At 30.1% G+C, this 16,069-nt stretch overlaps 1 protein-coding gene and 1 long non-coding RNA gene across 2 annotated transcripts; both read left to right on the plus strand.

Annotated features, from left to right (window-relative positions):
- Positions 1-8,805: 8,805 nt before the first annotated feature.
- LOC125580625 (transcription factor FAMA-like) lies at positions 8,806-11,613 on the plus strand. Its single transcript, XM_048745399.1, has one exon. It carries the CDS (start codon positions 9,427-9,429, stop codon positions 9,946-9,948), a length of 522 nt encoding a protein of 173 aa, XP_048601356.1. The 5' UTR covers positions 8,806-9,426; the 3' UTR covers positions 9,949-11,613.
- A 2,352-nt stretch (positions 11,614-13,965) lies between these two features.
- On the plus strand, positions 13,966-15,797 carry LOC106379407. Its single transcript, XR_002655499.2, has 3 exons — positions 13,966-14,703; positions 14,795-14,850; positions 15,347-15,797. It is a non-coding gene; the product is annotated as an uncharacterized LOC106379407 (long non-coding RNA).
- Positions 15,798-16,069: the final 272 nt, after the last annotated feature.

Genomic DNA, 16,069 nt, shown 5'->3' on the forward strand with positions numbered 1-16,069 from the left:
TGCTAAGGCCAACGGGAAGAGTATGAGGGATAAGATGGCGGTGGATATATTTCAAGAGCTTCCTGACGCGCATGAGTTCGAAAACAAGGACATGGATGACATCCTGGGTACGTATGACGGGTGATAAACATGCCACTTTAGATGATTTTGTATGATAGATTAGGCTGATGTGTGTATTTGAACTTGATCCCTATTTTGTAACTATATTCTGCGCAGAAGACTTACAGTTAAGTCGTCTGGACGACTTAACTATAAGTAGTCTGGAAAGTCTTCTGAGCAGTGACCTTTTGTAACTATATTTCGGATAATATAAAGGGCAAGACCATCTCAAATTTGTTTGGTAGTGCAATTTGACAAAGAAGTTGACACAGATAAGTTCATAACACAAATTTTTAGTACATAGACTGAACACTGGACGACTAACTGGACGACCTTCTGGACGACTTAATTGAAGGTCTTCTGGAAGACTAAACACTGGACGACTAACTGGACGACCTTCTGGACGACTTAATTGAAGGTCTTCTGGAAGACTGAACACTGGACGACTAACTTGAAGGTCTTCTAGAAGAAAAAACTCTGGACGACCTTCTGGACGACTTAATTGAAGGTCTTCTGGAAGACTAAACACTGGACAACTAACTGGACGACCTTCTGGACGACTTAATTGAAGGTCTTCTGGAAGACTAAACACTGGACGACTAACTTGAAGGTCTTCAGGAAGAAAAAACCCTGGATGACTAACTGGACGACCTTCTGGACGACTTAACTGAAGGTCATCTGGAAGACTAAACACTGGACGACTTACATTGTGGTTTCGTATGGCCAGTTTCCTTGCATTTTGAGCATCTATAAGCCTTGTGTTGCTTCCGGGGTTTACGTCCTCTCATCCTGGATAGCTCCAACCAAGATTGCCATCTTGATTTCTTCTGTCTTCCCGAACCACGTTTTACTTCCGGAGGAAAGCATGTGCGTTCCTCAACTTGTTGTCCAACACAAGGATATATATTCTCTGAGTATCCTGCAAACAGAAAATCCTTTGAGTACACTGGACATACAAGTGTGGAGATATGCAAACCAACAGATGTTCCAGCAGCTATAGCATGAGGGCAAGGTATTTTCTCCACTGCATAGACACCACAATCACACTTTCCATGTTCCAAATCAACCACACAGTCCATTTTCCCACCTTTCACAAAGAATCGCCATCCATCAATTGGTTGTACCGTCATCGTATCCGCTATCTCCGATCGAACAACAAGCAAGTATTCAACACCTCGACTATGTTGAGTTGGGAGACTCAAAGCATCTTCTCTCCTTTTCCAAAACCACTTTCCTAGCTTCTCCCTTATGAACTCCAACAGGAACTGAACCGGAAATCCTCTAGCTCGCTTCAGAGCGGAATTAATAGATTCAGCGATGTTGCTTGTCTTTATGTTGTACCTGTCCCCCTGACAATAAACCCTTGACCATAGGCTGACGTCGGCATTCTCCAAATACGTTACAAGCCATGTACCGGTCAAAATCTGAAACCGTATGAGCATAAGCAGCACCTTTCACCAAGTACAAGAGATGTTTCCCTTTATACTTTTTGACAATGTTATCTTGAAGGTGATAATAACATATTCCTCGGGTTGCCCAAGGAAACACCTTATCACACGCACTTTTAATGGCCGCGTGCCGGTCAGAGACTATCACCAGAGGCTGCTCATCAGATACACAACTAGCCAATTTTGTGAAAAACCATTCTCAAGAAGGTTCATCTTCAGCATCTACGATCCCAAAAGCCAATGGAAATATCTGAAAATTCACATCTTGTGCGGCTGCAACTAACATAACACCTCCATATTTCCCACTTAGGTGAGTCTCATCCACCACAATGACCCTTCTCTGATACTTAAAACCTTTGATATAAGCTCCAAAAGAGAGAAATAGATACTTAAATCTATTGATAGAATCAAGTTCTATAGCCGTGATAGAATCGGGATTTGCTAAGGAGATTTGCTCGAGATATGATGGCAGACGCGAATACCCATATTCTGCTGATCCTCTCACCAATGTTTGTGCATATAAAAGTGCTCTGTATGAAGTGGTGTAATCAAGCGTCATGCCAAACATGTTCTTCATTGCATCAGTGATATGCTGCGGATTCAACCCATCAATGATTCCAACACGATCAATGAAAAGCCAACCAACATACTTCGGAGTACAGTGTCTCCGCTGAGCGAGTCGGTCTCCCGCTGAGCATGTATGTTTTTCCACATACTTTGTTACCCAAAACGTGTTTGTCCCATGTTTCACACTCGCTCTGACCTTCCATTGACAACCACTAACCGGACATGTTGTCACAAGGAGAGTTTTCGTTGACTTGTATATTCTGAAGGAGAACTTAAACCTCACTGCTGTCAACCGCAGCTCTGAAAGCAGTGCATCCTTGCTAAAAAAACTCTGGTTGACATAGATACTGTTACCATCCGATTTTCCTCCTTCAATCTTTTCGATATCTTCAAAACACATATCATCATCTTCCTCATCCTCATCTTCAACCTTTCCATAAACACTGTAATCCTCACCATTCTCGTCCGCTTCAGCAACAATAGAGATACCAGCATCCTCCTCCCCATCGTCCTCATCCCCATCGTCCTCCTCCCCGTCATGATTTTCATCTTCAACCAAATCATCATCATCATCATCTTCAAAACATTCATCAGCTTCATCATCTTCCCTGAACTCTGAAACCGTTTCCACCTTGCTACGGCTTGATACACAAAGCCGTACTCCATGCGTTTTGGTTATCTCGAGCAAGTTTCGAACTTGTCTATCACTTGTAACATGAATAGGAGGGGTGTCTGGAGCCTGCATCATTTCTGCTGGTAATGAGTAGGTTATCTCCACAGATTCTGTGCTCATGTCCAGGTTATAATCTTCTTGAGCCATTGCAAGAAGTTCAGCATGTGTCGAACCTTCCCCCAAAAAAATGATTCTCGCTCCTTTGACATTATCAACCACAAAATCTCAACGACAATCATTCAACAACCATTCTCCATACACTGCATGTAACTGACGCATCATCTACAAAAATTCAAAATAAAACACATTAGTAAACATAGAGAAAATGTAAGTTTACTAAACATTGACGCAGACGACATACCAGTAAGTCGTCTGGAAGACTTACCAGTAAGTTGTCCAAACAGGTCATTTTTGCAATTGAATTTTAAATAGGACGACTTACTTGTAAGTCGTCCAGCTTTGTTTGTTAAAAAAAAAAAACCTAGACGACTTACCAGTAAGTCGTCTAGGATAAATGGGTTTGTTTTGCATTTGACCGAATTGTATCAGATATTTGACTTTTTTTGGACGACTTACCAGTAAGTCATCTCAGGGAAAACAAAAATTTCAATAGTTTATTAAAGCTAGACGACTTATTTGTAAGTCTTCTCAGGTTAGTTTGCAATTCGAAAAAGAAACTTATATATTTAACTTTACCCAGACGACTTACTTGAAAGTCGTCCAGGCAGACGACAAACAAGAAAGTCGTCCGAGATAAGCAATGTTTGACCATAATCTAGGAATTAAATCTGGACGACTTTGCTTATCCTGGACGACTTTCAAGTAAGTCGTCTTACTGGACGACTTCCGCGTAAGTCGTCTTACTGGACGACTTCCGCGTAAGTCGTGTGGGAAAAGTTAAATTTAAGTTTTATTTTCCAATTGCAAAAGTAACCTGAGATGACTTACAGATAAGTCGTCCAGATTTAATAAAATATTGAAATTTTTGTTTTCCCAGAGAAGACTTACTGGTAAGTCGTCCAGGAATAGTCAAATATCTTACACAATTCGGTCAAATGCAAAACTAACCCATTTATCCTAGACGACTTATCAGTAAGTCGTCTAGGGTATTCTCTAGTTCTTTTTTTAACAAACAAAGATGACGACTTAAAAGTAAGTCGTCCGTTTGACCAGAAGACTTACCCGTAAGTCTTCTACAGCCAGACTACTTACGGGTAAGTCTTCTACACAAACAGATCTGGAAAAAATTTCAGTTTCATACCTTAAACTAGTGAGATGACTTCCTTAGCACACAGAGTCTTCTCCAACCACCCACAATCTCAAACGAAAGTAACCCACCAAGAATAGTATGCTTGAATGGCTCTATAAACCATAAAAAAAATTGAATCAAAAGCTTGAGTTTTTTGGATGAATATGGAGGCAAAGTGAAAGAGATGTTGTTTTTAGTTCATAACAAGTGAGAAAGAGAGAGTGTAAATCGATTTTAGGTGCATTAAGAGCTTCAAATTGGTTGCTCATGGTGGTTGGGGTATTGATCACAATGGCAATCTTGTAATTACTTGAAGATGATGAGGGTGAGAGAGTAAAAATATCATTTTCGGAAAAAAAAAATAAAAAAAATTTGATGGCATTTTCGTGAATATCATGAACTTGTGGGGTGAATAGGACAAAAGAACAATCCAAGAAAAGCATGAGTTAGTTTTAGGTTTGACTTTGAGTTTTGAGTCAATCTTGCAAAAAGCCCAAAAAACTTCACCCGAAAGATGAAACGAGGTATAAAATATAGTTTTACATTTTAATATTACTAATTTTCAAAAATTATAAATAACATGTAAACATACAACATAAAAAATAGAAAAACTACATTAAACATATGTAAAATTACCATTTTTCACTTAAAAAAAGACGGCTTATCTCCATAATGTAATATTACCGTTTTATGAAAAAAACAAAAAAATTATATATAATTTCGAAAATAATAAATATATGTAAACATACAACATAAAAAATGGAAATAATACATTGAACATAAGTAAGATTACCATTTTAAATTTTTATTTTTTAAAAATAATATGTAAACATACAACATAAAAAGCGGAAAAACTACATTAAACATATGTAAGATTACCATTTTTTCACTAAAAAAAAGACGGTTTATCTCCATAATGTAACATTACTATTTTGTAAAAAAAAAACATTATATATAATTTCGAAAATAATAAATAATATGCAAATATACAACATAAAAATTGAAATACTACTTTAAACATACGTAAGATTACTATTTTACATTTAAAAATAACAAAAATATGTAAACATACAACATAAAAAAAAATGGAAAAACTACATTAAACATATCCTTACTAATAAAAGAGACCTTTTGAGGCTCCATAGAGCGTCCACATCAGCAAAAAAACTTCACTCGAAAGATGACACGTGGCATAAAATATAGTTTTACATTTTAATATTATTAATTTTAGAAAATTATAAATAATATGTAAACATACATCATAAAAAATAGAAAAACTACATTAAACATATGTAAAATTACCATTTTTCACTTAAAAAAAATGACGGTTTATCTCCATAATGTAACATTACCGTTTTATAAAAAAAACAAAAAAAATTATATATAATTTCGAAAATAATAAATATATGTAAACATACAACATAAAAAATGGAAATACTACATTAAACATATGTAAGACTACCATTTTACATTTTTATTTTTAAAAAATAATATGTAAACATACAACTTAAAAAATGGAAAAACTACATTAAACATATGTAAGATTACCATTTTTCACTAAAAAAAAGATGGCTTATCTCCATAATGTAACATTACTATTTTGTAAATAAAAAACATTATATATAATTTCGAAAATAATAAATAATATGTAAACATACAACATAAAAAATGGAAATACTACTTTAAACATATATAAGACTACCCTTTTAAATTTAAAAATAACAAAAATATGTAAACATACAAACATAAAAAAAATGGAAAAACTACATTAAACATATCCTTACTAATAAAAGGGACCTTTTGAGGCTCCATAGAGCGTCCACATCAGCAAAAAAACTTCACCCGAAAGATGACACGTGGCATAAAATATAGTTTTACATTTTAATATTACTAATTTTAGAAAATTATAAATAATATGTAAACATACAGCATAAAAAATGAAAAACTACATTAAACATATGTAAACTTAAAATTTTTCACTTAAAAAAAAATGACGGTTTATCTCCATAATGTAACATTACCGTTTTATAAAAAAACAAAAAAAGTTATATATAATTTCGAAAATAATAAATATATGTAAATATACAACATAAAAAATGGAAATACTACATTAAACATATGTAAGATTACCGTTTTACATTTTTATTTTTAAAAAATAATATGTAAACATACAACATAAAAAATGAAAAACTACATTAAACATATGTAAGATTACCATTTTTCACTAAAAAAACGACGGCTTATCTCCATAATGTTATTTTGTAAAAAAAACATTATATATAATTTCGAAAATAATAAATAATATGTAAACATACAACATAAAAAAATGGAAATACTACATTAAACATAAGTAAGATTACCGTTTTACATTTAAAAATAACAAGAATATGTAAACATACAACATAAAAAAAAAAAAAAACTACATTAAACATATGTAAGATTACCATTTTTCACTAAAAAAAATGGCTTATCTCCATAATGTAACATTACCGTTTTATAAAAAAAAAAAACATAAATATAACTATTTGATTATTTGTCCAAGTTCTTCTATTAAACATTTCCGTTTTACATTAAAAACGGAAAAAACATTAAGATTTAAACATCTATCTTAAAATATAAAACATAGATATTAACTAAATATAAAGTATAAGAAAAAGAAATACTCAATGTATAGAAAAATAAATAATAAGTAAATATTATAAATATATAAATATATGAATTATATATACAATAATAAGTAAATGCACAATTTTTAAAATATGGAAAGAGTACATTAAATATTAAACATCTATCTTAAAATATAAAATATAGATATTAAGTAAATAGAAAGTATAAGAAAAAGAAATACACAGCTTAAGAACAATGGAAAAAGTATATTAATATTTAAACATCTATCTTAAAATGTAAAATATAGATATTACGCAAATAGAAAGTATAAGAAAATGAAATACACAATTTAAAAAAATGGAAAAAGTACATTAGTATTTAAACATCCATCTTAAAATGTAAATCTATCTTAAAATATAAAATTATTAGTAAATAGAAAGTATATGAAATAGAAATACACAATATAAAGAAAGATAAATAATAAGTAAATATATAATATAAGTAAATACGTAATTTAAAAATGGAAAATTACATTAAGATTTAAAAATATATCTTAAAATTTATAATATAGATATTACGTAAATAGAAAGTATAACAAATGGAAATATACAATTTAAAGAAAAAGGAAAATGTACATTAAGATCTAAACATCTATCTTAAAATGTAAAATAGAGATATTAAGTAAACAAAAAATACAAGAAATAGAAATACATATACAGGAAAATAAGTAATAAGTAAATAATGTAAATATATAATATATGAATTATATATATAATAATAAGTAAATACACATTTTTATTTAAAAAATGGAAAAAGTTCATTAAGCATTAAACATCTATCTTAAAATGTAAAATATATAATATAAGTAAATACACAATTTTAAAAAATAGAAAAAGTACATTAAGATTTAAATATCTATTTTAAAATATAAAATATAAATATAGATATTACGTAAATAAAAAATATAAGAAATGAAAATAAACATTTAAAAAAATGGAAAAAATACATTAAAATTTAAACATCTATCTTAAAATGTACATCTATCTTAAAATGATAGTAAATTATATAAAAATGGAAATACCACATTAAACAAAAAAAAATGTATAGTTTTACATCAAGAAAGTCCCTATAAAATTCATTATTTCATCAACATCAACCTCACACTATTAAGGAAAACTTCAAAGCACTCGAGCAAAAAAAATGGTTCCACCATCAACTCTTGCCGTCCCAAAAACCTGTAATGACCTTGAAGGAGATTTTTTATAACAACGAACTTTTTGTTAGGTGGATTCATTGTTGGGAAACCTGCAACTTTCAAAAGCTAAACTTATTCATGGGAATTGAATTGCTTTTCATATACTCAAAGGTATTCTTACAAATTTAAATTAATCTAATCCATAATTTTATTGTTAATATTTATATTACTCTTTAATGATCAAACCATTACATTTAATAACCATTCAAGCGTTTATCCCGAAACACTTCTTTCCTCGCCGAATCAGGTATTGGTTCATGTTGGTTTAGTATTGTTTTTGGTTTATTAACCGGTTTAGGATGATCCTATTGTAAATATAATTTAAGTTGGTTTAGCATATATTATGCTTAAAATAACTTAAATTAAATAATAGTAATATTATGCTTAAAATATAATTTTAGAGAATTTTCAAATATAGTTTACAGAACATTATAGGTGATGAATTTAATTTATTAAATTTATTAAATTTATTAAATTCGTTTATTACTTAAAACTAAGTTTTTTTTAAGAAAAACATACTGAGTTATAAATATCAATGCTCGATTGGTGAGTATAACATGAAGACAAAAATATAAATATTTCATTTTCAAGATAAGAAATTCAGCTTTTATTCAGTTACTCAATATATAATATCTTAAATTATTTTTAAAAAAATATACATAATTTGTATATATAGATTAATCTTCCAAACTTAAACTATTATATTATATATGAATAATTTTTTTAAATAAAAATAATTTCTGATTTAAAAAAAATAAAAACAACAAATGGTTATTTTCAAATAACGGATGCAATTTACATTATACTATCATTTAACAAGTATTAGATACATTTTGATATATCATTATTTTCTATTTTCAGAAAAAAATAAATTGTTAAACATTAATATCATCTAGGTTAAGTATACTAACAACACAAATTCAAACATCACAAAAAATATTTACATAAACATTATAATACAATAATTTAATCAAAAAATACAATTCAAAAAAAATATTCAAAAGAATAGTTATATACTTAATATTTGAAAATCAAAGATATTTTTGCTAAAATTGTACTTACCTGGCCAAGGAGATCGACCATCTTTTTACGGATCGATCGATTGTTGAGCATGTAGTCGATCCGAAAAAGCTCTGCAGTTTAATTACTTTGTGCAGAAGCCTTTGCTAACTGGATCGCTCCTCCGTGCCCGTTCTATTGGTATAATGCCTCCTTGATCAAGTGACAATCATTAAAACCCAAAATTCTGTATTTTGCTCTGTGTGTAGCACGTTAGTAAACCATGGAATCAACTTGCAGTGTGAAAACATTGATTCAAAGTCACTGTGAAGTTCATGGATAGTTGTTATCAGGCCAAGAAGCTTTATAATCAAGTACGAAGCCGTGGATAAAAGTAACTCGGTATGTAAGTTTTCTCCATATCTTAATAATTATTTCACCTATATATATACATAAATACTCCAGTTTCTTTCACGAACCGAACTTCTTAGGTGAATCCTCAGGTGTTAACGACGATAACAACTCCGATATGATATACTACTATATGTCCAGAAGAAGCATTCAACAACAAAACCAAACGATGCAGCAGCAGCATCAACTGTCTCCGTCAGGACTTGGAGCAACACCTAGCCTCGCAGGCGTGATGCAGTTTGCGCACTTTGGTCTGAAACTGGCGTTGAACCAGACCAGAAACCAAGATGATCAAGAAACCGGGATGGACCCAGTTTATTTCTTGAAGTTACAAGTCTTAAATGATAAGATAGAGGATCATAACCAAATCCATAATCTCATGTCTCAAGCAGGAGGTGAGTGTGAAGGAAACATAGTCAACGTGTTTCTTGAAGAAAAGGAGAATCAAGAGGATGAAAACGACAATAGCTCCGTGCAACTCCGTTTTACTGGAGGAGAAGAAGAAGGAGATAGAGAGAACAAGAATGACTTGACAAAGGAGTTAAAGAGCAAGAAGAAGAGAACAAGAACAAGCAAGACAAGTGAAGAAGTAGAAAGCCAACGAACGATTTATATCGCAGTCGTTAAAGGAACTGTATGAAGAAAATGAACAAGCATCTTCATGTCCTCAGGTCTCTTATGCCTGGATCCTACGTTCAAAGGGCACCCTAATAACGTATATACTTCTTTTTTGTATTCATATATCTTAAAACATTTTTTAGTATGCACGTATATAACATGGAGATCAAGCTTTGATCATAGGTGGAGCAATAGAGTTTGTGAGAGAGTTGTAGCAACTTCTACAATGCCTAGAGTCACAAAAGCGTCAGATAATCCTCGGAGAAACCGGTAATAGGCAAATTGGGAACATGACCACGGCAATGACTTCTTCTTCATCGATAACTTCAGTTGCTAACCCGCTAATTATTAGTGGAAATTTAATTGAACTAGAGGGTGGAGGAGGAGGGCTCCAGGAAGAAACAGCAGAGAACAAGCCGTGCTTGGCTGATGTGGAGGTGGAGCTGCTGGGTTTGATGCCATGATCAAGAAGAAGACCAAGACAACTGATTAAGACTATTGCTGCGGATCTTCAAGATGCATGATTAACATTTTCCATGATTTTTAGTTTGCTAAACTCTGTTTCAAATTTTCCCGTTTCAATAATTAATCTCCTTTTCCATAAGTTGCATACTTAGCTATTAGAAGCTTACGTGAAAACATCATCAAAGATAACAAATTAAATATTAAAAACAACAAATATTTACCATATATACAGTGATATATGATACACTAAGAAAACATATTCACGAAAATGATATTGAAAGCTATCTCTGCAATAAGTACAATAATACATTAAAGATTACTTGACAGACTGCTTGACAGACAAGTTATTACTACAAACACACAAACATAGCTAAAAAGACATATACTAATTTTACGGCAACAAGTCCACATATGATTTACAAACCCAAACAAACGTAGCTTACAATAGATAGTTTAAGACAAATAATAAGTAAATAACTCTTAATTGGCGGTCGCTTCTTAATAGCATTGACACAACCTATGGGTAAAAAATATTGACATTCTCTTGAACACGATTATACAAACCCTACATGGTCCTTCAGCCACAAGGCAACCAAGGTTGTCTTATACTCAAAACTATTATATCTTCCTTCAAAATTATAGCACGCAATCATGCTGACTTCATTTTATTATTGAACACATTCACAAAATACCAATCCAACTAAAATATCTAACAATGTGAAATTCACAACTTATTTGTAATATCCCATAAAATAAAACAATAAAATCAATAGGAAAAAAATCTCATAACAAACAATGATTTCACAATTCTGTTCAAAAAGAAATAACACAATGTTTAAATTATGTGTAGCGTGGACGAGTCCTAGGCCATAACAGTCCTAGGCGGTGATCTATATAATTATATAACTGTATATTTTCATTTATTTTCACATTATCTAAATCAATAGGTTTAAAAATGTATAAAAATATCAATGCATTCAAAAACAAATATATAAGAATGAAAAATAATTCATAATTTGTATTGAATTTCAACTATAATGACAAGTATTTTTATTTCACTTACTTTTATAATAAATATATAACAAACACTAAATATAAAAAAAAATAATTACATTAATTAAAAAATAAAATATTTTTGTTAATTTATCAAACCTTTTATTTCTAATAAGAACAAAAGAAACAATAGAAAAAAATATTTTTAGTTTAGAGTAAACTGCATATTTTTACACGTACATGAAAATACAATAAATCTTTTAATTGATCTTCACTTGCTTAACATAGATTAATATAGGCAAAAATAAGTTAATAACAACATCAATTATAATAACTGATATTAAAACAAATATTTTGTATAATTTATTAATAAGTGTCTCAAATTGATATCATTTGTTTTTCTGTTACTATTTATGTAATATAATATGATATTTTTTGTAGTGTTATCATACACATCTCTTGCAAATTCAAATTTAAAATACAAACCACAAAATCATACAAAAAATAATAACTTAGATCATAAGTAAAGTATATTCCGCCGGTAGGGCGGACCGACCCTAGTTATCTATATCCCCTATATATTAATTGAGAAGCATTTGAAAAATTAGAACCTTAATTTTGTATTAATTAAAAAAACCTCAAATCCTATGTGGCACTCTAAATGCCTTCTAAAATTCATTTCAAAGAATTCTAGAGCATTTAATATAAAGTATAGTTTAATCTAATGGTGTCACATTATTTCATAATTATATAACACTAGAGAACATTATATTAACCTAAAATATAGGAAGTGTGTATTCTTTCCTTAAATAAAAGCTACGGAATTACCTAATATGATTTACATATATATGGCAATTAATGATTATGAATAATAAAGATTTGATAACAATTTTTACATCCTTCTTCATTTTTGTTTAAATTTATATTATTAAAAAAAATTAAACAATCACATTAACTATATAATAAAAAAATTAGATTTTTTCTTATATGTTATATTTTGAATTTTTTAAAATGACTTTAAATTACAAAAATGAGAAAACCTTATATGTTATATTTTTTTTAAAAATGACTTTAAAATACAAAAATGAGGACACCTTATATGTTATATTTTTCTTATATGTTAGAATTTTCTTATATGTTATATTTTGAATTTTTTTAAAACGATTTTAAATTACAAAAATGTAAGTTTTTCTTAAGTAAACGACTAAAAACATTAAAATGACATGTATTAATTCGATGGTTGATTTGAAAGTTTTCAAAACTATATGGAAGATAAAAGTCAAAATAATTTAACTGTGGAAACAATACTGTTCACTTTTTTCAAGAATGTGTTCGAGGGGAAAAATAAGGTTTTTATGTCATAATTTGTTTAATGTCCACTAGAGAACATTATATTAACCTAAAATATAAGAAGTGTGTATTCTTTCCCTAAATAAAAGCTACGAAATTACCTAATATTATTTACATATATATGACAATTAATGATTATGAATAATAAAGATTTGATAACAATTTTTACATCCTTCTTCATTTTGTTTAATTTTATATTATTAAAAAAATAAACAATCACATTAACCATATAATAAAAAAATTAGATGTTTTCTTATATGTTATATTTTGAATTTTTTAAAATAATTTTAAATTACAAAAATGAGGAAACCTTATATGTTATATATTTTTTTAAAACGACTTTAAAATACAAGAATGAGGACACCTTATATGTTATATTTTTCTTATATGTTATATTTTTCTTATATGTTATATTTTGAATTATTTAAAACGACTTTAAATTACAAAAATGTAAGTTTTCCTCAAGTATACGACTAAAAACATTAAAATGACATGTATCAGTTCGATGTTTGATTTGAAAGCTTTCAAAACCATATGTAAGATAAAAGTCAAAACAATTCAACTGTGAAAACAATACTGTTCACTTTTTCAAGAATGTGTTCGAGGGGAAAAATAAGGTTTTATGTCATAATTTGTTTAATGTCCACTAGAGAACATTATATTAACTTAAAATATAAGAAGTGTGTATTCTTTCCCTAAATAAAAGCTACGAAATTACCTAATATTATTTACATATATATGACAATTAATGATTATGAATAATAAAGATTTGATAACAATTTTTGCATCCTTCTTCATTTTGTTTAATTTTATATTATTAAAAGTAATAAACAATCACATTAACCATATAATAAAAAAAATTAGATTTTTTTCTTATATGTTATATTTTGAATTTTTTAAAATGACTTTAAATTACAAAAATGAGGAAACCTTATATGTTATATATTTTTTTTTAAAAACGACTTTAAAATACAAAAATGAGGACACCTTATATGTTATATTTTTCTTATATGTTAGATTTTTTCTTATATGTTAATTTTGAATTTTTTAAAACGACTTTAAATTACAAAAATGTAAGTTTTTCTTAAGTATACGACTAAAAACATTAAAATGACATGTATCAATTCGATGGTTGATTTGAAAACTTTTAGAACCATATGAAAGATAAAAGTCAAAATAACTCAACTGTGAAAATAATATTGTTCATTTTGTTCAAGAATGTGTTCGATGGAAAAATAAGGTTTTTATGTCATAATTTGTTTAATGTCCAATCCGATCAACCCATGATGTATTAATTATAGTTTTGTTCTATTATTTTTAATAAAAATTGATCCGATCCATCGGAAAAAAATTATATAATAACAACACAAAATATTTTATATATATAAATAAAATGATCAAATATATAAAAGAAACTATCGATAATATATACAAATAAATTCATCCTGCGCAAGGCGCATCTCTTATCCTAGTAATAATAATAATAATAATAATAAAGTTGCTCAGAAAGCTCCTCGTGCATCCACATCATCTCTCCATGCTCCAAAACTCGCCACGTGTCTCTGTTCCATGGCTCTTTCTTTATGTTTGATTTTTTTGTCCTCTTTGTTTCGTTTGATTTTATTTGGGCCCATGATTATACGAAAATCTCACCCCGATATGTCTTTTAGGGTTATCTCATGCTCAAGTTACTGTTCGGCGCTGTAAACATTCAGATTTCCAAGGTTCCCATTAAAAAGAATTGTAACGTTTTCCCTTCTATGTAACTCCACCATTAATCCAATCATTAAAACTACACTCCACCTCCCCTCACACTCCGTCTCATTTATTCAGTCTCATCATCGGTGTAGGTACCGGCTTGAAGCTCCACCTATAAATGAGTCCGTTTGATGCGATGAACATCTCCGTCAGATTTCTGAAAGATTAAACTCTGTAACGCAACAGCTCCAACCTCATCCTTGACAAGAAGGTAACTCCCACGACCTCATCCCTTTCTTATTAATACAAACGTTTATCACAAAACCGATTGTGTAAAGTTATTGTTTATTCTTGTCAAGCAGTCTCCGCTTATCCAAGGGACCATCAATGCCAACCGAAACTCAGCGATCATTAACATGTAATAGTCGTAACTTTTCCTTCGCTTCTTCTAATTCTGATTACTGTAACAGTCGAATATCCTTTTTACTAGCTGTTGTGGAAAAGGATTTGATGGTTATGTATCTGCTTATCTTCTTAATTCATTGACTCCGATGATTTTTAAAATGTCCCTCTTTCGTTTATCGATTTGTCTAATATTTCATTTGTTTGGTTACTGCAAAAAGTGTTATCGGCTAAATATGTTATGGTGTTCTTCCTGATTAGTATTTAAAACTTTTATATCACTTTTGGAGTCTATTTGTGCTTCAGTCTTCATGTCTTTCCTTCTCTAATGGTTTTCATGTAAAGTTTCATGTCAGCTCTCCGATGGTTCACAAGTATTTTCATCGTAAACGTTTCTTCTCTTTAACTTAAACTGTTATGTAGAACGTGCTTCTTATTTTTAACCTCATCTTGTGAGGTGAAACATTCTGCTCGCCTATTCGGTCTTCTGCTGATCATTTGTGTTCTTGCAGGTTGTAGTCAGGAGACTCAAGGCATGTAGAAACAGAGAAGATATAGATTTTGTTGTTGAAGTCGAGATTCGAAAGAAAGTTTTGTGAAAATTGTTGATCAGAGACTGAGAGTAGAGAACGTGGAAGAGAAGCTGAGAAGTTTTTCTTGCTGGGACTAAAATATGCTCAGATGGAGCCGGAGAAGAGACCAACAATGTCTGAAGTGGTGGAGATGCTAATGAATAAATTAATGGAGAAAATGTCGTCTGAAATTGAAGCCAATTCTCTCTTCAAGAATCCATATAGCAGCAATTAAAACTGTAGAGAGCATCAGGAGGTTGCAGATGAAAGCTCATACGTGATCTCGGAAGAAAAGGATCATTATTAAAAGGGTTTTTAGGCACATGACATTTGTTTTCTCAGATTAGTTTTTAACATCTTCTCTTAATTATATTAACACATGACAAAGCTACTCCATTTCCAAATTTCTACTAACACACTTCTCCACTGAAACTTCCATTAAAAAGGTGTCAAATGAAACTATTTCACTTAGTTTGTGTATGACAACTTTGTTTTGTACATCCTTAGGGTTGCTTCATCACAGTTTCTCTGACTTGGCCCAAGTCACCATACCTTGACCGTAGAAAGACCTGCAGCAAAATAGTAAACTCATCATATCATTAGGTGAAAGAGAAGCATTGTTCTCAACATCGCAACAGTGTAGATGGTTGGAAGCAAGGATCC

This window comes from Brassica napus, chromosome C1, assembly GCF_020379485.1.
Source record: "Brassica napus cultivar Da-Ae chromosome C1, Da-Ae, whole genome shotgun sequence".
Classification (NCBI taxonomy): Eukaryota; Viridiplantae; Streptophyta; class Magnoliopsida; order Brassicales; family Brassicaceae; genus Brassica; species Brassica napus.

Excerpts from the sequence above, each read along its gene's own strand:
- LOC125580625 (XM_048745399.1), top strand. The coding sequence starts at position 9,427 with ATGATATACTACTATATGTCCAGAAGAAGCATTCAACAACAAAACCAA.